Source organism: Sinocyclocheilus grahami, unplaced genomic scaffold (assembly GCF_001515645.1).
Source record: "Sinocyclocheilus grahami isolate Dianchi unplaced genomic scaffold, SAMN03320097.WGS_v1.1 scaffold8.1, whole genome shotgun sequence".
NCBI classification, from domain to species: Eukaryota; Metazoa; Chordata; class Actinopteri; order Cypriniformes; family Cyprinidae; genus Sinocyclocheilus; species Sinocyclocheilus grahami.
Window position 1 is genome coordinate 1,621,173 of NW_015505187.1, and position 23,286 is coordinate 1,644,458.

Sequence of the window (23,286 nt, forward strand, 5' to 3'; positions counted from 1 at the left end):
TCCTTTCTCAGTGTCCCAGTATGTAACTCCCTCAGGCTTGAACATTCCCTTACTATCTCTAGTTTGTCCATTCCTTGTTCTCGGTCCTCCTATTATACCAGTGCTTTCGCGCACAGGGGCCAGTGGGATTCAGAGGTGGGAAGATCTCCACGGTGACACCTTGGTCTCCATGTGAGCAGGTGCGTAGAGCATGGATCCACAGTTCCTGGGAACTCACTCACCCTGGCTATATGAGCTCAGTCAAATCAAAGCTCTTCGCTCACCTCATCAAACACAAACAACCACGGGATCCTGGAGAAATGAAACTGCTTATCTCTGGATTTACAGCTAGATAGATCACTTTTAGCCTTCGTAGTTACATACTTATTTTCATTCCATTCTTGAATCTGAATCTTGGATCCATAATTGTGCTGTTTTGAACAGGATTCAGAGACCATCATTTGAATTTGCACAAGACTCAGCCACAAGACTCAGCCACAAGACTGGCTTGGACTGGTTGATTTGTTTTGGAAATGAACAGTGCACATACTATATCCCTAAACAGGACGGAGATGGAGGAGATTCCAGAAGACTTCAAAGAACAGGAGATGAACCACGAGATGGTGAACAACACTGCATGTTCTCCCAGTGGCTTCCCAGGGGTTCCTCATGTGCGCGGACATGAGTCTGCAGCCCAGCGCTACATGACAACACGTTTACAAGCAGGTTTTCCAGACAGGTGAGTCGAAGGTCACAAAGTCAGAAATGTTATCGGTTCTTGATAATTGAGATTTGAGCATCATCTGAGCTGGTTTCTTTTCTTAAACGCATTCAACTTGGAACATAAATCCCCTTTTGTCATGCTATAATTAAATGTAAGACTTGTTCTAATCTCTAATCTTTAAAACCATCAAGATTAGGGGTTAAAATAGGCTTGTATAATTGAAGGGCTTAAAATCTGATGCAAGGTCAACAAAAGTTGACATTTAAAATAGCTATTCTGGGCATAGCAGATCAGGTCTTCTCCAGCTATGCAGTGGAGTGTGAAGTCCTGCAAAGTCCAAATGGGTCAGAATAAAAAAAAAAATTCTCAAGCTATTTGTATAGCTCTTTTCATGATACAAATCGCTGCAAAGCAGCTTTACAGAAATGACTGAATTAGCTGCTGGTGGAGGACGAAATTCTGACCCACATGTCCACTGACCCACATATGGTGAGCTAGATATAACTGCTTCACCTCTCTGTTGTGATGGGAGGAGACAAGGGTCAGGGCTTTTAACGGCTGTTGCCTCTGACACACACATGCTACTATTCTTAGCAAATAGAGCCATGCTTATTGTCTGTGCTTCTTTTACACACTCGCTTGTCTAAATAAATGCTACAAACCCACATGCACTTCCCATCTCGCCCCAATGGTCCAAAAGCTCCCTGGGCAATCATGGGATATGTGCTCACATTACCATTACCTCTGACAATTTTGCCTGGGGGTGTCAGACTTAAAGTAAAAGATTAAGCCTTTGGTTGCTTTAATGAAAAATATCATAATTTGAGTTGTTGAATGGCATGCCAACAAATTTGGTGTACAAATTGCTGTTTTATGGTTGGCTACCCATGTTAATCAATGGAATGCAGAGCAAAGCACACCAGACTTGATCATGAATTGCATTATAGTGCTATAATTTTTCAGTTTTTACAAGGCGCTACATTGCGGTGTCTAAACAATGAGAATATGGATAGAGGAAATTATTAACATGGTAGACATTACAAAAAACATTCAATGGATGGCCGAAGTTGCTACTCATTTTATAACATTAAAACTATGTTTTTCTCTTTTTTCCCCCTCAGAAGAGTAAGTAATGTGCACATTAAAAGACTACTTTTATCAAAATTAGTTTGGGCTTTTGTGTGGGCAAAGTGCTGGCCAGTCAATGGAGAGGATTTGTAATCTGCTTAAGCGCTGTCATCCTTCAGCAATTGGCATCAGGTAATTGGTTGTGGCTGACTTTTAAATCTAGCAGTGGCGCTAGACAATTACCAGAGCCACCATGTGTCCTGTCTCTGGTTATAACATCATGTAATCGAGTCATTGGCTTAGTTTGCATTTATTCAAGACTTCATGAGAAAGGACTTTAGAAAAATACATTAAAAATGTAATTCATTTGGACAGTGACTTGAATACAAATGTATGATAGAGGTTTTCAATTTCAGAATTTTAAGTTTCAAGTCAAAAATGAGGTTGAGGAAAATTATGATATTCTTACATAAATGTAGTTAAGTCATTTGTTGTCAGTGTGGCCTAACCAACATTTACAGGTGACCCCCCTCCCCTCCCTTTAGACCCTCACTTTACCTTCCAGTAAAAAAAACAAAACAAACGTTTTGATATATTAACTTAAGAAAAGCGTTTTACAGTTTATTATATCAAATGTATCAAAAAATAGCGTACATTTTAAGCCCACAGGAATACAAATATTTCATGTCAATAACTTGGCATGCATTTGAACCCATATCAAATGATTTCACCTTTTTAATGTCTCGGGCGTCCTTATTTGACACTGACCCATACACAATGTATAAATATAGAGCACGAATACACACTCTAATGTGGCGGGAAGGAAAGAGTTAACCATGCCGTCACCACGTGGATGTGGAGCTGTTGAGGATATGACGCGCGCGCTCTGTGTCTGCCTCGCTTTCTACATAAAGCCAGACTCATAACAAAACCCGAATTCAAACGAGACCCTCTGAAGGATCTGAAAACCCGGACAATAGGGTGCATAGATGAACTAACCGGTTTTAGATAACGCATTCTCCTACAGAGAGCGGTAAACTGGGTTTTCCCATCTGACGCGCTTCAGCTCCAGATACACGCGTGCTCATCTATAGAAAAGGTTGGAATTTATATTTGCTCGGGTATCATGTTAAATATGGTTATTTTAGTAATGTGTTGCAGGAGGAGCACTAACAAAGAAAATCTTCACCAGATTCGCTTTTGATTTCGATAGAGACTCCTCCGGGTTTCCCTGACTTACATTTGATTAATGTACATAAATGTAGGTCACCGGGCCAGTAGTGCGAGTCTGTAGATTAACTTACTGTAGCGTATTCAAAGAGTATGCATGAATTCACAAATACAATATTTCTGTCAGCTTACGCCCGTCTGTGTGCATGTGTCAACATCTGTTCGTTTATTTTTATATCGCGGTTGCAGATGGAATAATGTTAGTAGGTGATAGTTGCATTATTACAGCACCAGGACGTGTTTAACGTGCGTTTTGGTTATCCATTGACTGTTTACATCGTGTTCCCAATATTCCACGCGTCGCGACATGTGGCTTAACACAGACAGAATCTGCATGGCTTCCTGCTAACTGTGCTTTTTGCTCAAATAAAACCATTTCCTGAAAGAAATACTATTTCCTCCATAGCAGAAAAAAAGGAAAAGAGCTAAGATTTAAAATTAACTTAGAAACGTTTAGATTGGCATTAATATGTCGAGACTGATAATAAGACAACACCTTGGCTGATTTCCATCCGCATTGAGTAGATTTAAAACCAAATATCAGCTGATACTCGGTCACTTAGATTAGAGACCTCAGCCAAAGTCAATAAAAACAGACTGAGTCTATAAAATCAGCCACATTGAAATCAAATATCAGCCATTTTAACATTTTTGGCATCAGCCAGACACGTAAAACAATGACAACCTCATTGGCACAAACTAAAACAGACGCATCACAATCAAACAGAACGACCAAATATAAGCAGACATCTATTAAAATAATATTCTATTAAAAACAGTTCCAAAAATCTACCAGTAACATAGTCCAGGACTTCCAGACGTGTTTCCTGAGGGCCACCTGCCTGAAGAGTTCATCGCCGACACATTTCTCTGGAGGTTTGTAGTCATTTCAAACATCTTGATAGATTAGCCAGTTCAGGTGTGTTGGGTTTGGAGCTGAACTCTGCAGGAAGGTGGCCCTCCTGTGGCATGATTGGACACCATTGGCCTAGTCCAGGCGTAGACAAGTTCGGTCCTAGAGAGCCGCAGTCCTGCAGAGTTCAGCTCCAACCCTAATCAAACACACCTGAGCAAGCTAATCAATGTCTTCAGGATTACTAAGGCTATAGGCTGGTGAGTTTTTTTTTTCAGGGTTGGAGCTGAACTGGACTAGGCCAATGGTGTCCAATCATGCCACAGGAGGGCCACCTTCCTGCAGAGTTCAGCTCCAACCCTGAAAAAAAAAACTCACCAGCCTATAGCCTTAGTAATCCTGAAGACATTGATTAGCTTGCTCAGGTGTGTTTGATTAGGGTTGGAGCTGAACTGCAGGACCTCGGCTCTCTAGGACCGAACTTGCCTACGCCTGGACTAGTCAAAGGATCATTTTATTTTTAGTGAGTTTTGAGTAAATATTGTGTACAAGACGCTTAATTTGCTGTTGCCCTCCCTGCTCTCAGGTTATCATTTTTTTTAATATTGATTGACAACTACTAATATTGTTTGTTTTGATTATCTGATTGGAGCTTTCTTTGCAGAATCATGGGTAATGTAGTTTTCACTCAGAAAACTACAACTACACGGCTCTGTTAAACATCACTGTTAAACATGATTAAACAAAACAAAAAAAAGTTGAAATAATGCAAACTGGTGGCTTCAACAAAAGCATATACCATTGATTAATAACTCTGCAGCTCATAGTAGGTATGTCTTTAAGTGATTGTTAAAAATAAATTCCGCTATGGAAAAATGAATGGGATTTTTACATATAGTGGAAATTCAGAAAAGATGAGAAATTTAAATGGAAATTCTATTTAGACTATAAACAGAATGCCAATATAAATACAGAGGAGGTTGGACTTTGCTCGAAAGCAAAGTTGCAGATTAGCTATGACGAGAACTGTGCTATTTACAGGTTGTGTTTGTGTATTTCTCTTTCCAGTATGGCAGACTATCTGATAAGTGGAGGAACGGGCTATATCCCTGATGACGGACTGTCTGCCCAGCAGCTCTTTTCAGTTGGAGATGGTCTCACCTACAAGTAAGTGCTTTTCATTGGGTTCCTCTCCCGGCAGTGATACTCTGTGTGTGTGTGTGTAATGGGCATCCACATTACAGATCAGAACAGCAGTCTGTCCGAGACGGACTCACGGCGGAAGAGCTTTGCTCTATGGGGGACGGTATGACTTACAAGTGAGTAATATGGCCCTTTATTTAAGACATCGTCTTCTAGTGAGCTTAATAAGAGACGCAAACGTTCCAGCTGTATACAGTCTGGATGGTCTATTTAGGGTCCTTGCTGTTGGGAGACAATCAAAAGATTCTGATTTCAATCGCTGGCGGGGGGTGTATTTCAATCGTAATCTATGCCACATGTTATATTAGCTTGGTTGAGCCAGGATATATAATTCTGTGTATGTAATAATTTGCACGATTGATTTATACAAGCTCAAATCAAAGGGGTTTCTTAAAGGGACAGTTCAGTAAAAAAAATGTAATTGCCACCATTTATTCTTCCTCTTGTCATTCTAAACCTGTATTTCTTACTTTCTTTTTTGGAACACAACAGAAGATATTTGAACAACATTGAACCCCACTGACTTTCACTTTACAGCCACCAAAAAAATATATCCTATGTATATTACTAAAGAAAGAAAGTCATACAGGTTTGGAATGACATGAGGGAGCGTAAATGTTGACAGTTTAGTGTGTCATGTTTGACAATGCATATATATGTCTTCATTCTCTTTACCCATAATGCATTGTAATGGTAGACTGTAAAGGCTGATTTATACTTCTGTGTCGGACCTACGCTGTAGCTTATGCATGATGCACACCCATATGCCGTAGCCTGACGTGCACCTCTCCAAAAATCAAACAGTGCGTCAATTCTACGCAGACCGCATGCGCTGTGATTGGTCTGCAAGAACCCCTCCCTCCATATGTACTTGAGTTTTGTGTGTGTTTATTTGCACTTTAATATATTTTAATGTTACACCTTCTTATATAAAATAAAACAAAGCAAAGAACAAGTGTCCTATCATTTATTATACTACATAGCATTATACATCAGTAGTTGTCCGCAACAAACAATGTTGATCTGCCGTGGTACAAGTCCTTGTGCAGATTGAAAGAATGCCATCATCTCCTGTTCCGTTGTTGTCTCCTTTTTGTAGTTTTAAATAATGATTTGATATTTATTTGCCGCCGTCACAACTATAATGCTTCTCCGACGAGCCGCTTCTTCTTCGGCTTTTGCCGTGGTACTGCGGGTTACACCAGCAACATGCCCGTGGACACTGCTGACTAGCGGTTTGCATGTGTACTGCACGTTGACGCGGACAACGACGCAGAAGTATAAATGAAAACCGACGCATAGCCTACGGCGTAGGTCTGACGCAGAAGTATAAATCAGCCTTAAGGAGTCAAACTTGTGTTCTGACGGGTGACATTAGAACATGGTGAGTTCATGAACAGTCTCGCCTTTAAGATTGAGATTACAAGGTAAAAGGTCCAGCTGTATAACTGTCTTATATGTAATGAAAAGCGTGTAGGGATGCATTGTGGGCCGCATGACTATCCTCACGCTGGCGTCATGTGAGGGGGGGTGTCATTCTACACACGCACATACACACAGACAGGGATAGAGAAAACACAGTTATGTCTGAAACCCCCCATAAATCTGACACGGGTGTGTATGTGCTGAATTGATTTGTGTAATGCACACGCATAAGTGTATCTGAACAGGTTTTTTTATTTTTTTTTTGTATGGCATATGACACATGAGGCTCAGACCTCTATTGTACTGATGTGAGATGTCTCACCCCTGTGTTACTTTGCAGGCTTGTTGTATGTTTTTTGAAAGATTATTTTATCAGAGAGATAAAAGATATTTCTATGCCTCCATAAATATTCAAGCAAATTCCTCCATTTATAACATTAGCTGACTCAGAGGCCATGTCATTTTAAAATGCACATAATCTGGAATTTTTTCTGTTTATTCAAACTATATTAAAATGTTGCAACAGGCACCATTTTGATCTCTATCAAATCTGACTTAAAAACCTCACACCTTTTAGGATTTTGGGCTTTTGTTACATAGTTTACTCAAAAATGTCATCATTCTGTCATCATTTACTCGCCCTCATTTCATTCCAAAAGCTGTATGATTTTCTGTCTCACAAAAGAAGATATTTTGAAGACGTTAGTAACCACAGTTCGATTACCATTGACATCTACTGTATGGACAAAGAACACGGAGACATTTCTCAAAATATATTCCTATGCTTCAAAGAAAAATATCAGTCATACAGGTTTGGAATGATGTAAGGAAAGGTAAATGATAACAGACTTTATTTTTGGGTGATCTGGCCCTTTAAGAATGCACAGATATTAAAATGTATTCTTCTCAAGTTATTAACAGTATTCAACATTTTTTTTTCTAAATAAATAAAAAACCTATTCTCTTAAAAACTTAACTATTTTAAATTTGCACTTGCAAAGGAATTTCTTTTAGTTACTTTTAGTCTATTTGAAATATTATTTAAATTTGTTGAATTCAAATAACTAAAAAGTAATGGATCCCATTGTTGAATTTTAAGTTGACAAGGATGGAGCTATTATTTCCCTTTGGTGTATTTTGATTTTAAAATATTCTTTATGAATCAACCCCTCTTACAAGCTAAAAACCTCACATTTCCACCCACTGGCTAACATGTCTGCCTCCTATTGTTCATTGAATCATGCTCAAGAATACAATCAACTGAAGTGAAATTGCAGAACTTAAATTCTTGTAGGCTTTTTTAGTCTGTGAAAGAAAATGTTTGTTTGTTGAGTGTGACCCTGTAGCTTGTTTTTTTCCCCAAACAGTGAATGAATCAAAGTACAGTGAGGCAGAATGGCTTCACTAATGTTTTTGAATAAAAAAAAAAATGGCATGAGTTATGCAGGGGATTAGTCAGATGTCATTTCTCTACAAAGTATGGATAAGGAGATACTGCACTCAAACTGAAACCACAACTGGATTACGGAACCACTTCAGTCAGAGCAACTGATCATTGAAACCATATAGCTGAACAATTAGGATGCAGTTTAAATTTCAATTAAAAAAAACATTTGTAAATGTAGGGTTTAGTGGATCACCATGTTACCTGGATTTGTTCAGAGCTGGTTGGAATAAAGCTGTAGTCTGTGGTGATATTTTTGGCACCGTGTTTGTCTGCATATTTGGAGGTAGTCTGGGTTTCAGTCTGTACTGTCTTTGAGTCTAGTGAAGTTTACAGTCTGAGTCATCTAAAACTGAGACTTGTTGTTCCACCAGAGAGACTGTAGAGCTGAAAGTCTGCAGTGAGTTCATTAACTGATTATAGATGCTAATATGTACGTTTAAGAGATTATTTAGGTACGTAAACGCACAGAAAGTAACAAAGCAACACTACTTAATCACAACCATTCAGAACATATCTGATGGTTAGTATGAAGTTATGCGGAGCAGGATTCTGAACCAATCCAATTTCATTGTGGGCAGGGCAATCGCATTCACTGGAAAAAATGTCCATTCATTGTGGCTTGTTGGGACAAATAATCTGATTAACATGGATAAGAGCTTTTATTGCTTGGGGCCACTTCACTTTTAGGAGTAGCCTATGTGGTGTAACAACTATTGCTCCCTGCAATATTCCTGGCAGTCAAAACAATTCTTGGATTTGTACTAAAGATCTAGACCCTAGCACATTTAATCAGGACAACTGTCTGTTTATTTGGGCTTTTTTTTAATGTTCACACCCTGTGTTGTTGATGTTTAGGGGTGTGTGGTCAGCTCATGTGGGCGAAACAAACTCCTTATTTAGCCCACCACAAGAGGAGAAAATATGTTTATGTCCTTCAAGTTGCGTCTGTCTCTCCCTTTATTTTTACGTATAACATAACCTATTCAGAATCCTTCTAACTTTCTCTCTCCCTACTGGGTTTTGGCACTCATCTGCCAAGCAGTTACCTTTCGTCTGCATGAGGAGCTTTTTTCTCTCTCGTTCTTGCTAGTATTTATGTCATCTGGTCAAGGAAGTCAGCAGGATTTATATAGCACGTATCGGTGGATTTCAGTAGGCCGGTGAAGGTTTGTTTCATGTAAATGAGAACATGTCAGAATGTGCCTGGGCCTCAGACGTTCCTCAAGCTCACCTCAAAAACCACACTTCTTTTAGAGCTCCTCATGATTTAACGTTGTCATAAATCCAGCAGTCAGCATCAGGTTTTCATTATGCTTGAATGTTTATCTGAAGCATAAGTACCGCCTTCTCTCCCTTTAAAATAAAATAGAAGTTTTGCAATATTTTGCTCATGTCTTTGCATCTTTGCATCTATCTAAATGCTAAAAATTGACCAAATTAACCTTAAGGAGGTATGCAGTACCATTCAAATGTTTGGGATCAGTAACATTTTTTTATTTTTTGTAATTAAAAAAAGTACTTTTATGTAATACTATGTATTAGTGCGTAATATTTTGAACTACTTATAATATTACTATTTATAATAATAAGAAATCTTGAGCAGTAAATCAGCATATCAAAATGATTTCTGAAGGATCATGTGACACTGAATACTGGAGTAATGATGCTGAAAATTCAGCTTTTCCTTCACAGGAATAAAATGCATTTTAAAATAGGAACATAAAAAAAAAATGTTACCAACACCAAACTTTTGAACGGTAGTGCTTGTTTCTCTTGCAAGAGAATATATATATATATATATATGTTTTGATTCTTGGTCAGTGATTGTTTTATCTCTATGTGTCTCGTTTGCAGTGACTTCCTGATCTTGCCTGGCTTCATTGACTTCACCTCAGATGAAGTGGTGAGTCGTCTGCCTTGTATCCTCCACACTTTCATTCACTCATTCGGTTTGTTTTCACAATGACGTGTTGGTTTAAACAACCCGTCTGTGTATTTTCTGGACTCACTATTTTCAGCTAAATGGCTGTCTCCTTTGTTTCATTGCTCACAGGCTTTCCTTAATTGTGAAAAGTAGCACTTCACTTTTTGTGACCTTATTTGACTTCTGTAATACTTAATTCAGCAGTTTTAAATTTGCATCAAATTACTCGTAAACCAGCTGCTTTTTCTCCCCTTTATTTGAATTGTGTTCTATTTTGGGAACAATGTTCACAATCCACTTGCACACATAAAAATGTAATGAACTTTGAACATTCTGCTGTATTATCTTTTGTTTTCTTTTTATTGCCTTTGGCGCACAGCAGGGCTTTAAAATCCCTGTATTGAATATAATAATGAATTAAATGAGGTCGAAGCTCAAAACACAAAACAACTGCGTGTGACCAGTATTGAAACTGAAACTCCTGTTAGGCTGGTTTAATAACAGCTTTAATGTCTGTGTCTGACTTTTCTCTGAGACTTCACTAGCTGTCCTGTACTGAACTATAGATTTGGGAAATTTCCCACTATGGTGTCTGTTTTCCCATGAGGCCACTCTTCCCCAACGGTGTGAATGCAAAAGCGTATTTTGGGAACTTTAGGCTGTTGGTACTGACAAGGTGAATGTTTGTGAGCTTATCTGTGTTCGAGGAACACTTCTCAGCACTGGTGTACAAATGAAGGTCACAGACTTCAGTCACCCCATCTTAACCACTTGTACCCACCCATTTGTTTTTGTATAATTTTGATTTACATGCACTTTTACCCACATGTGCATGCTTATATGTGGTATTCTTTGAATTAGTTCAAGTTCTTTGACCTTATCGTTTAAAGTCTTTTTCAGTGTATCTGAAGGAAGTATCTTCTCTTATGCCTACCAAGGTTGCATATGTCATATTTTTTTAATCAAAAACAAACTGTAATCTTGTGAAATATTATTATTATTTAAAATAACTGTTTTCTAATATTTATTTCTGTGGTGGCAAAGCTGAATTTTCAGCAGCCAGTACTCCAATTTTCAGTGTCAAATAATCCTTCAGATATAATTTTAATATGCTGATTTGCCGTTCAATAAACTTTTCTTATTAGTAATGTTTGCTTTGTACGTTGCTTAATATTTTTATGGAATCCGTGATACTTTTTTTTTCAGGATTCTTTAATGAATTCAAAGTGCAAAAGAACCGCATTTACGTAAAAAAATCTTTTGTAATATAAGTATCTTTACTGTCACTTTTGATCAATTGAACGTGTCCTTGCTGAATAAATATATTCAATCTTATTCCAAACTTTTGAACAGTAGTGTTATTTTTATTTTTTATAATTTTTTGCACCACATACAGTTATGTATTTATCACACAAAAATGTTATCACTAGGCATAATATTCCTGTTGATATGATGAGGTACAGCAGTTATTGATACTCTTCTGCCTCTATTGGCCAGACATGGAACTACATAGTCAAAATACACTCACTTTCGTCCTGAAGTCAAAGCATTTACGTAAAAAAATCTTTTGTAATATTATAAGTATCTTTACTGTCACTTTTGATCAATTGAACGTGTCCTTGCTGAATAAATATATTCAATCTTATTCCAAACTTTTGAACAGTAGTGTTATTTTTATTTTTTATAATTTTTTTGCACCAAATACAGTTATGTATTTATCACACAAAAATGTTATCACTAGGCATAATATTCCTGTTGATATGATGAGGTACAGCAGTTATTGATACTCTTCTGCCTCTATTGGCCAGACATGGAACTACATAGTCAAAATACACTCACTTTCGTCCTGAAGTCAAGCAAGAGATCATAATCGTTTTATTAACAGAAATATTTTTTTAATCATTTCTATGATATTTTGTGTAGGACCTGACCTCAGCATTGACCAAGAAAATCACACTGAAGACCCCACTCATCTCCTCTCCTATGGATACTGTTACCGAATCCTCAATGGCCATTGCCATGGCAGTGAGTACCTCTTAAATCCTTTTTTTGATTAGACTGAACTTCTGTCAATAATTAATATGAATGTTTCTGACTTGTTGCTCAGCTGATGGGAGGAATTGGCATCATTCACCATAATTGCACACCAGAGTTTCAGGCCAACGAGGTGCGCAAAGTGAAGGTAAGACTGCGTCACCGTTCATAAATGTTTAATGTAAGGTCTTCTGTGAGTGAGTGTGTTGGTACCTGTTAATATTTGATGTCAATGTTAAGGTCTCTGTGTATGTGCCTGCAGAGGTTTGAACAGGGTTTCATCACTGATCCAGTGGTCCTGAGTCCTCGTCACACTGTAGGTGATGTACTTGAAGCAAAAGTTCGACACGGATTCTCTGGAATCCCCATAACTGAGACGGGCAAGATGGGCAGCAAACTGGTCGGCATCGTCACGTCACGAGACATTGATTTCCTGTCTGAGAAAGATCATAACAAACCCCTAGAGGAGGTAAGACTGCCTGTGTGATCTTGAGCATCTACACTATTGTTCAAAAGTTTGTGGCCAGAAAGGCTTTGAAAGAATGGTCTTCTTTGGTCTTACAATTAAAAAAATATTGTTTGAAGTAGTGCTGTCAAACGATTAATCGTGATTAATCGCATCCAAAAATAAATGTTTTGGTTTACATAATAAATGTGTGTGTATTGGGTATATTTATTATGTATATATAATTACACACATGCAGGGCTTGACATTAACTTTTTCAGCATTTTCACTGGCCACAATTTTGCTGTTGACAAATTACATTTTATATGATTAAAATTGACTTTTTACATATTGAGAAATTTTATAAGCTATTTTTTAGGCTATATAAAAAGAACAAACAAGCAAGCAAATTACAAATACAATAGTAAATAAAAAAAATAAAAAAAATCTACAGTAGGTTTATTTATCATGTATACATTCATTTAACATCTTTTGTTGTTTGATTAACATTAATGACAGGTATTTAATTGGGCTGCTGAATGCATGGACGGTATATACTATGAGACATATCCAGTTTTTACCCACCTGTTTACGTCGACTTAAGCCATAACCGACTGTATTCACGTGGGATTGGGTTTGGGGCATTGTGATTTATTGTGCTGCGTTACGTCATTTTTCCCACCGTGTCCGATACTAAAATCAGTGCGACACACTTTGCAAAAGCGTGGGAATTGTTGATGCTGCTTCGCGATAAGAAATTAAATTCCTCCGTCCAGCTGTTGTTGAATTTGTAGCTATATTTTGGGTTTTTTTTCGCCGTAGCACCACCTGAGCTTTCTAATGCCATTTCTACCAGTGATGCTTGATTCAACTTCCCCCGTATACATGTACAGATATCAACAGCGCAACTGAGTTGTAGGTTGCCAGGTTGAGGTCACAAATGGGTTCAGAATTGTATGATCTGCCTATAGTGCGAGTAGGATGCGTTTCATACAAGATCTGGCAACTGGACAACCTTGGAATAATATATTGATGTGATTATTCATATAACGAGGTAGGGCCATACAAATTACGGGAGTTTCCCGGGAGAAATAACAAAACGGGAGAGGGGCGGGAGATGGGTGTGAAATACGGGAGACTCCCGGGAAAAACGGGAGTGTTGGCAGGTATGTTTGACGGGTGTTAATGTCAAGCCCTGCACTCATGCATGTGAAAAATTTTATGTTTATAAATATATACATGAAATATATTTATAAATGAATATAAATATATACATGTAAATATTTTCAAAATATATACAAGCATGTGTGTGTGTATTTATATATACATAATAAATATACACAGTACACACTTATATTATGTAAACAAAAACTTTTATTTTGAATGCGATTAATTGTTTGACAGCACTAGTTTAAATGCAATTTATACCTGTAGTGGTAAAGATGAATTCAGCAGTCACTACTCAGTGTCACATGATCCTTTAGAAATCATTCTAATATGCTGATTTGCTGCTCAAAAAAGAAAATATTTTTTTAAATAGTGATTTGAAATAGAAATCTTTTACATTATTGCATACTGTTTACATAATGTATTATTTACATGATTAAATAGTGTCCCTTTTGATCAATTTAAAGCATCCTTGCTGGATGAAGAAGAAAAAAACTTACTTAACTTAGCTTAAACTTACTTAAGTGCTTGGCATGCTGTACCCTTATGGCTGTTCATCTGTAATTGTTTTCCAGGCCATGACTAAAAGAGAGGATCTTGTAGTCGCTCCTGCTGGTGTCACACTAAAAGAAGCCAATGACATCCTGCAACGCAGCAAAAAAGGTGAGAACACCAAAACACAGACTACAGTCATCAGGTCTAATTGGACAATCACAGCCATTTTAACTGAATATCAAATTCTTTTAGTTTGTACTTTTAGTGCTTCAGTCCCCTTTCCCCCACAGGAAACACTATAAAATACAGTCTTTAACAATTCTAAAAGGTCTCAATGAGTTTTATTAATTTACTCGACAGGTAAACTGCCCATCGTGAATGACAAGGATGAACTGGTGGCCATAATAGCCCGCACAGACCTGAAGAAGAACAGGGACTATCCTCTGGCCTCCAAAGACTCCCGCAAACAGCTGCTGTGTGGCGCTGCCATCGGCACCCGTGAAGACGATAAATACCGTCTGGACCTGCTCGTGCAGTCTGGGGTGGATGTAGTGGTTTTGGTAGGTCAAAGCCACTGCGGTTGTTCTAAACGAAATGTCAGTCTGTCAGTCATTGGTTTTGAAAACTGAAACGAAAGCAGATGCTACCTGTTGCTTGAGGGAGCTTATCTCCAAGATCAGTTTCATGTAGGCCTATGTTCAAAACTATCATAAACTATTTTGGTGTTTCTGTTAAAGGTGAAGTGTGAGGTAAGTCCCACTAGCATCACCAATATTGAGGTTTTTATTTGTTTTTCAGGATTCGTCACAAGGCAATTCCGTATACCAGATTAACATGATCCATTACATTAAGCAGAAGTACCCAGATCTGCAGGTTGTGGGAGGGAATGGTAAATATGGATTGAAATACTATCATGAGTTCACATACTTCACAGTTGCTCACTCTTGTTCTTTAACCTCAGTCTCTGTCTCTCTCTGTAGTGGTTACAGCTGCTCAGGCGAAGAACCTGATAGACGCAGGGGCGGATGCGTTGAGAGTGGGAATGGGCTGTGGTTCTATCTGCATCACACAGGAAGGTTGGGACTCAATCTCACACACATGCAATCAACAAAGTATCCATATATTGCCAGGGATGCAAACTGGCAAACCCTCAGGGTGGTATGAGAGTGTTGAGAGTTTTTTTAAAAATGTGGATTTACAGTCGATTTGAGCATAAGGATATAAAAGAAATCACCCTAGACACAGTTATTTAATTAAAAATTTTTTTTTAAATGGTCATCTTTATTATTATTCTTAATGTTATTTTTGTCTTATTTTTTTATTAAATTACACAAACATTACATTAGTAGAACACTATTTTACTATACAAGTAATAATGTAACGTTATTTAATAATAATAGTAATTTGACTGAACAGAAGTAAAATTGCAATTCTAATTCTTTTGCTTTCAAACATTAAAGGGATAGTTCACCCAAAAATTTCTGTCATCATTTACTCACCTTCAAGTAGTTTCAAACCTGTATGAATGTCTTTGTTCTGCAGAACACAAAGGAAGATATTCTGAAGAATGTGGGAAACAGAGCAGTTCTGGGGCACCATTGACTTCCATAGTATTTTTTTCTCCTACTATGGAAGTCAATGGTGCACCAAAACAGCCTGGTTACAAACTTTCTTCAAAATATCTCCCTTTCTGTTCGGCAGAACAAAGAAATTTATACGGGTTTGGAACTACTTGAGGGTGAGTAAACGATGACAGAATTAGCATTTTTGGGTGAACTATCCCTTTAACAGCAGGGAGATCTTACAGCTTCTCTTTTGTTGACCACAGATTTGATAAATTATTCTCATTATAAATTTGAGAAGATTGTTGGGGTGTGTTGCATTTTCAAATGCGCAAAATGAGAGACCAAATCTCTCAGCACTTGCAGAAATTGAATTCATGTGGAGCTGCATCTACTGCAAACCGAGCCACTGAAAACACAGAATTTATGAGCAGCTTGTGTGTAAATGAACACCGTGTCACACTTCAAGCACCCATCGTATCAACACAAATTAACTATTTTGGATTCAAAATGGTGATTTTTGCCAAAAGGTGGCAAGTTTGCATCCCTGTATTTCACAACACAATATACAGTTATGTACTCACTGTTACGTTGTACTATTCCTTTCACACGTTAACCAGTCATAAAGCCTGACGTGTGTCCATTTCTGATCCCTGTAGTCATGGCATGTGGACGGCCTCAGGGTACCTCCGTGTACAAGGTGGCAGAGTACGCTCGGAGGTTTGGGGTGCCTGTCATCGCAGATGGGGGCATACAGACGGTCGGCCATGTGGTGAAGGCACTGTCCCTGGGGGCATCGACAGGTGATTGTTGTTATAGTGCACTTGTAACAATTTAGGAAATGTTGAAAATGAAATTAATGTGCTTTCTGTCTGCAGTTATGATGGGATCTCTGTTGGCCGCCACCACAGAAGCTCCAGGTGAATATTTCTTTTCTGATGGGGTGCGACTGAAGAAATACAGAGGCATGGGCTCACTAGATGCCATGGAGAAAAATGCCAGCAGCCAGAAACGATACTTCAGGTACACAGTAGTGTGTGTTTATGTACTACACAGATAAATTATTCAGCAGTTGGAAGCCAGAATGTGCTTTCTGTCTGCAGTTATGATGGGATCTCTGTTGGCCGCCACCACAGAAGCTCCAGGTGAATATTTCTTTTCTGATGGGGTGCGACTGAAGAAATACAGAGGCATGGGCTCACTAGATGCCATGGAGAAAAATGCCAGCAGCCAGAAACGATACTTCAGGTACACAATAGTGTGTGTTTATGTACTACACAGATAAATTATTCAGCAGTTGGAAGCCAATTGCTATGTTCAGAATTCAATTCTTTCTGAATAGTGTGCTGCATACACTGTATTCTTAATGTATAGTATATAATGATATAATATTCTCATCACATGACCTCGTTTTCTTTGCTGATTGGTTCTTTTGGCAGCGAGGGCGATAAGGTGAAGGTGGCTCAGGGAGTGTCGGGCTCAGTGCAGGACAAAGGCTCCATCCATAAATTTATCCCATACCTCATCGCTGGAATCCAACACGGCTGCCAAGACATTGGTGCAAAAAGCCTCTCTGTGCTTCGGTAAGTATGTGTTTTATTGTGCATTCAGCTTGTTTAAACACTGAAAATTCCTACAGTACAGTTTTTGTTTGCGCATTCAGGTCCATGATGTATTCCGGAGAGCTGAAGTTCGAGAAGCGGACCATGTCTGCTCAGGTGGAGGGTGGCATACATGGACTTCACTCGTGAGTCACTAGAGGGCACCAGTGCTCAACACTACCTTTAAATGTCAGAGCTAGGATGGGTTTCACTATCTCAAACTATTGTCTTTTGTCTCCACAGTTATGAGAAACGACTTTACTAATAGAGCGGGCAGAACACGAATGGGAAACAGCGACCAAACACCTCAGACACCCTGCCAGAACCCGTTTTCTGCTCTTCACCGTTCCTCTGGCACGACCACCACAGTGAGATATGGAGAAGAGAAGTATTAAATGAGTTTGAGAGCAGGACCGCAAACGAATTCAGTCCCCCAAAACATGGCAGTTGCACTCAAGGGAGCATCAGGGTTACCCAAAAGCTGCTTGTTTGTGTGTTTTTGCAGCTGTGTTTATGAGCAGACTGGCAGAAACAAGGCAGCATTTGCAGCGAATATTCTTGAAAGCCTTTTTTTCCTCCCAAACTGATTCTTGTTTTTGTCTTGAATATTTTTTAAGGCAGCATCAGTGTCTATATCACCATATCCACCTGCAAAATGATAGCTGCCTTCAAACCAAGTTCTCCAGCTATACTTGAGGCAATCTTTTCTGTAGTAGATTTGTAACTACTGAAGATGCTATGAGATATATTTTTATTTTAGAAGGCAGAGGTACATAGCAAATTAATGTCAATTTTGTGATAATTAAATGTCTATTATTGTATTTACCAGTGGGTCAGTTTTCTCTACGTCCACCATCGCGGTAACTGTGGGTATGATTCATACTGAAAATAATTATACCAAAACTGATATCTGTAGATATATGTAGTTGCTCTGAGAGTGTCATGCTAATGTGTCTGGATTGTATTTTTGACCAAAAAGCTGGAACTTATACTGAAGGGTTTGATGATTATCAAGGTCAATTATGGCTGACTTTTAATGCAGTCTTTGAGGAATTTTACAGAAGAATAGTAATTATGGGATCTGGGTTAATGCAGTTGTGACTCTGAGTGCTGTACAGGTATGAAGAGTTTTCTTTTGCATGCTGCGTTATTCTTATTTTTTTATATTATTTACATAACTGCCAAGTGCATTTTTTTTGTTAACTTGACTATTTAATCTTCTATAAAAGCCAAATAAATGCTGTGAGTATCCTGGTCCTCAGGATATGTTTGTCCATCTAAATGTCCCCTACAGCTTTGCTTGTTGGGTGGACCAGTGACATGCCTTGAATTGTGTAATAAATGGACACATCTGTCTTAACCCAAAACATGCCACTCATGCTCACCAGATCCTGTGGCTTCATAAAACTATGACTGCCAAATGAAGCATGTCAACCATATGAATTTAAATGAGTGTTTTTGTAATACATTTTCAGTACTATTTGTTTAGCTTTTTGCAGTTTCTGCTAGAGGTTTTTTATTTTATATCTTAGCATTAAATATGTGGACTATTATTCAAGCTGTACAAAATTCTCAGTATAACGATGTACAAAGAGACACTTTGCATCCCTTACATCAACTGAATGTTGTTTGTTAGTGTGTTGGTTTTCCCACAGTCACAGTCTCTGACAACTCAAGAGCCAAGTTTGTTTACCGCAGTGTACTCAACTGAGGTTGCATATCCTATCCAATATTGTTTAAAAAAGAAATAAAAGTACTTAATCTGTTACTTAGTTTATCTTCTTTTGTGTGTGAAATATTTGTGCATGAGACAAATGTCAGTTTTCAATAGATTTATTGTAAATCTCCAACAGCCTCTAATGACAAACATTAGATGTATTAGCAGTTTCTCACACGTTTTCAGAACATGCATGCTATAAAATGTACAAAGTAATTTTTCTTCATTTTAATATGTATTGAGTAACAGTGTATAGTTTTTGAAAACATGACATAAGACCTGGCAGATAAATAAATTATTAATTGTAGTTATATATCAAATATACACTATGAAAAGGAAAAAAATGGCAGGCTATAGTTCAGTTCGTTAAGTGCTACAGAACGACTGAACTTTAGCCATCAGCAGAGTGTGCTGCAAGAATACTTGCATCCTTCTTTTTGTCTTAAGAGTAGTTTTCTCCCTCAGAGTTAATAAAACTGTTAGGCCTTTCAACAACATAATGCATTGTTGCAAAAAACAACAGGTACCTGAAGTTAACTGTGCAACTAAAGACCAGAAGCACAGTGAACTTTTCTAAAGGTTTACAAAATTGGATTGGCAGGTTATACTGTATTTAATTTGAAACTATTTTCTGATGCTATGTTGCCTAGTATTTGTTTAACCATATGGTTATCAGTAGTTCGCACGCTCACAGTATTAATCACATAGACCAAAAAGTGATTTTGTACAAATTCATACAAACGTCACTGTTAGCATTATAGAGAAAGTTTGAAACTAATGTTTTACAATTACAAATTTATCAATCACCAAATAACTTTTGTACAAAATCTGCCTAAGCTTCTGGCAATTGGTGGCACTTCTTAAACCTTTACAATGATATTGACTTCAGAATCCATCTCTTTGGAGAACTTACCTGACAGAGGCAAACCAACCCTTACAAAATGAAACATTTGGCACAGTTCTAGACCACAAAACATTTACCTGTATGTCTACACAGAGCAAATGTGTTTTGACACCCTGGCAAACAGACTCACCGAATCACCTGATCTGTCCATTACCTGCTCATCATATATCTAAAACTCTTTTGGTTCCTTCATATTACATCATTTTGTTTTGTCTGAAAGTAGAGGTCTCCCCCTAGAGGTCAATAGTCTCACTGCAGATGCTCAGAGCATCAATCTGTCTGCACACACTGATAAATTCTTCTTGGACAGATTGGTCAAACTCTGACTGCTGGTCCATACTCTCCTCTGACTTTAATGTTCTGTAGGGTCTCTGTAAGCTTCCCCTTCGGTGGCCAGAGCTGGCAGTGTGGCTGGAACCCCCACTAAGGGTAGAGGGTGGTGGATGGTGTCCTTCCGGACTAGAGCACAAAACCAAAGAAGAGCCACCCAGGGACTGTCTGTAGAGGGAACAGGAGCTGGAGCTGCCTCTCCAGCGCTCGGGAGATGAGCAGCAAGTTGAAGATGACAGTGAGGGAGATCGGGATGGAGCAAAACCTAATGACAGACTATCTGGTTGGGCTTGAGAAGCAAGGGGAACTTGGGGTAGCACTTCCACACATGAAGATGTTCGGTATAGGCCTGGATCAGGAGTAAGGATGTCTCTCAAGATTTGGACACCGCTGGAGTTGGTCTCTCTACCATTCAGGGAGTGGTCACTAGAGGTGAAGGGTCGTAAGGGGCTGAAGAGACTCATGGGAAATAGAGATTCACTAAACAGTGCTTCATCAATGCTTCGACGCAGATTTATGGGTGAAGGAGGGCGCAGGTCCGCTGTGGAGTCGCTGGTACAGGATGAACCCACAGAAGGGGCACCAGTGTTGGGCAAGTCCAGGTCAAGGTCACGATAGGCCAAAGCCCGGTTGCTGTGGTATAAAAGGTCAAGGCCATTCAAGCTGCTGAGACGGTCATCCACCAATGTGTACAAGGGTAGGCACTCTGTCTCTCCATGCCCAATTGGATCACAAATGGCCAGCTTCTCCTGGTGAGACAGAGTCCACTGGTAGCTCCCAGGAATGATAGGTGACTTTGCTGCAAGGAGTTCTGTCCAGCAACTTCCTGGCTGGGGAAGGTGATCAGAACAATAAACTGGCTGAGCAACTACCAGGACCAGTGTGAGGCAGATCACTGCTTCACAAACTCGGCAGCTGAACTGGAAAGTCCACCACGGCCAAGGCCGAAAGGACTCAGCGCTTCCAGCAATTCCGAGAGCGTGCAGCATGGCGTAGAGTTGCAGCCCTGAACAAGCCAGAGAAAAGACAGCACAGAGTAACACTGCGGCTGCTGCCCGGTCCCAATCTCTGCTCTCTGCAAACGGGCAACGGTTGTAGCGTTCGGCTGGTGTTGGTGATGTGTTGTTCAGATGATAAATATGCTTGGAGTCAGCACGAACATAGCAGAAGAACACGAAATATGCAGCTGATAGGAAAGTCGCCAGAACCACAAAGGCACCTCTAGAGATCAAGGACAGAAACAGGTAGATTTGCTGGTCAACATGGAGTAACGCAACAGGGCCAAAGGCAGCAGCAAAGTGCAGAAGCACCAAGCAAGCCAGGAAACAAGGTCTCTGAAAGGCAGAATAGGACAGCTGCATACGAGAGCGCATTGACAGGAGCAGGAATACTAGGCCAAAGGCCGCAGTCATGCAGGGAAATGGTGCCTCGTAAAGTAACAGTGAAGCCTCTGTGGATACCATGCGGTCCTGGTATCCGTATGCATCGTACACTAGGGCGAAGGCCCTAGTGCAGCCAGCGGCCACCAGGCAGAGACTAACCAGTGCGAAGTAGCCACAGCCTGATGGGTACTGTAGGGGCAGGCACAGGAGGTTCAGGGTGGAGGCCAAAGCGACTAGACAGAACACAGTGCCCAGGCCGTAGATGTGTGCTTCCCACGCTGAACCCCATGTCGCCAGGGCACTGTTCCAATCAGAATATAGTGCCACAAACATAGGTGGGGCTGTAAATGGGTTGGGACTTTGAGAGAGGTTGGTGGAGAGGGTGGTTGTGCTGTAATTTTTGCTGCTGTTGCTCAGGACAGTGGTGGTGGGCCAAGTGTCACTAGAACTGCAGATTCCAGAACGTTCTGCATTGCAGTCAGGGAGTGCAGATTCTTGGGTAAGATCCGTCAGCCAGTCTTCAGATGTGGCAGTGGCCATTTCTAAAAGGAAGAGCAAACACATTGCATTATTAGTACAGGAGACATGTGTAAAGATGTACTACAGATACTGATTCTCAGGAGACTACTCATGTTTTAATTATTCAATGAGTCCCATTTAAATATAAAAGTTGAATGGAAAGCTAGTTACAAAAAAAGAAGCACACAGAAATAAAACAGTAAAAAAATTGTTTTTTACTTTTTATTAAAAGGTAATTGGTACTGGTACAAATACTGGTAATTTTCTTCCAGAACATTTTCAGTTAAGTTTACGGACATTTCCTATAACCCTAAAACACAACATAATGCAATGGCTAATTTAAAATATGGATAAAACACCTGTGAAAACTCGATTCCTTATTAGCACAGTACATTGGGCCCTATTTTTGAGGACTTTTCTTGGAGTGTATACAAAATGGATATTCCAGAACAGACAACCAAGGCAGTCATTACGGTCACCAACTTCTGGCAACCTATGATTTGTTTTTCTGTGATAGACATCAGCACTAGAGGGCATTTTTGAGGTGTCTGCCCAGCTGAGCATGTTTCACAGTGGAAAACCAATGGTTTAGATGTGGCGATTCCTAAATTTGGGAAATGTCTAGTGTTTTAAACCTACTAAAAGTAAAAGCTCTCAATATGATATTTCTAACAGGGGGAGAAAACATTGGTGAACATATTTGCCCAAGTAGCAGGGATTGGTGGGCTGCCATGAAAGGCGGCGATACGACATCTGTTGTTTGTATATAAATGTAATTGTGATTGTATTGTTTGATTCGCAGATTGCTCTGGGAGGAGGCTGCTGTTTTAGATTTTGGATTCTGTGGCTTGGCTCTGGTGCTGAGGAGTGTTACATACATTAGAGTTTCTTAGCCTAACAGAGTTGGAACAGCATGTGAAGTTCCATGTGACAGCCATTTCCAAATCTGGAAATGCTTCCTAATGCTTACCAAACATTTTATTTGGAAGTGATGTATAAGCAATCCAAAAGCAAGTCCTCAGATGAACTAACATCACTGTAGAGCATGTACATGTTATGAAAACCCACACAGGTTTGTTTGTGGCATCTAATGTGCCACTGTAAAATGTGATAAGACATTCAAAATATGTAAATCCACATCAACTGATGTGCAAATCCATATGAGATGGAGGATATTAGCTTCCACAGCCATATCAGTCCTGTGCATAACAGCGTGGAGATGTACGTCAGCTCTTCAGAGACTGACATATCTAATTACACCCTTTACAGAGCAGATC

The 23,286-nt window shown here is 39.2% G+C and overlaps 2 protein-coding genes across 7 annotated transcripts in view; one reads left to right on the forward strand and one right to left on the reverse strand.

Moving 5' to 3' along the window:
* Window positions 1–18,925, forward strand: LOC107590397 (inosine-5'-monophosphate dehydrogenase 1b-like). 5 transcript variants are annotated; one of them, XM_016279136.1, is made up of 17 exons: window positions 1–179; window positions 545–718; window positions 4,923–5,021; window positions 5,099–5,173; window positions 9,784–9,832; window positions 11,777–11,878; window positions 11,961–12,035; window positions 12,150–12,356; window positions 14,075–14,162; window positions 14,355–14,554; window positions 14,793–14,883; window positions 14,975–15,070; window positions 16,216–16,359; window positions 16,435–16,579; window positions 16,996–17,139; window positions 17,220–17,303; window positions 17,401–18,925. In XM_016279136.1, the coding sequence occupies exons 2-17, from the start codon at window positions 552–554 to the stop codon at window positions 17,420–17,422; spliced, it is 1,788 nt and encodes a 595-aa protein (XP_016134622.1). In that variant the 5' UTR covers window positions 1–179; window positions 545–551; the 3' UTR covers window positions 17,423–18,925. The 5 variants fall into 5 exon arrangements, with proteins under 5 accessions (XP_016134622.1, XP_016134614.1, XP_016134630.1 ...); XM_016279128.1 differs by having other exon boundaries at window positions 1–718; XM_016279152.1 differs by lacking the exons at window positions 1–179; window positions 545–718 and adding an exon at window positions 2,599–2,870.
* Window positions 18,923–23,286, reverse strand: part of LOC107590384 (proline-rich transmembrane protein 4-like) — a 19,217-nt gene continuing 14,853 nt past the window's right edge. For both annotated transcript variants that reach the window (XM_016279116.1, XM_016279108.1), the window contains exon 4: window positions 18,923–22,032. In XM_016279116.1, coding sequence (XP_016134602.1) covers window positions 20,012–22,032 — 2,021 coding nt within the window. In that variant the 3' untranslated portion in view covers window positions 18,923–20,011. The remainder of the gene's footprint in view (window positions 22,033–23,286) is intronic.

Bases quoted from the DNA above. Each gene is read 5' to 3' on its own strand.
- LOC107590397 (XM_016279128.1), top strand. From the start codon at position 513: ATGAACAGTGCACATACTATATCCCTAAACAGGACGGAGATGGAGGAG. The intron at 9,833-11,776 runs GTGAGTCGTCTG...TATTTTGTGTAG, and splicing joins ACTTCACCTCAGATGAAGTG to GACCTGACCTCAGCATTGAC. The intron at 12,357-14,074 runs GTAAGACTGCCT...ATTGTTTTCCAG, and splicing joins ATAACAAACCCCTAGAGGAG to GCCATGACTAAAAGAGAGGA.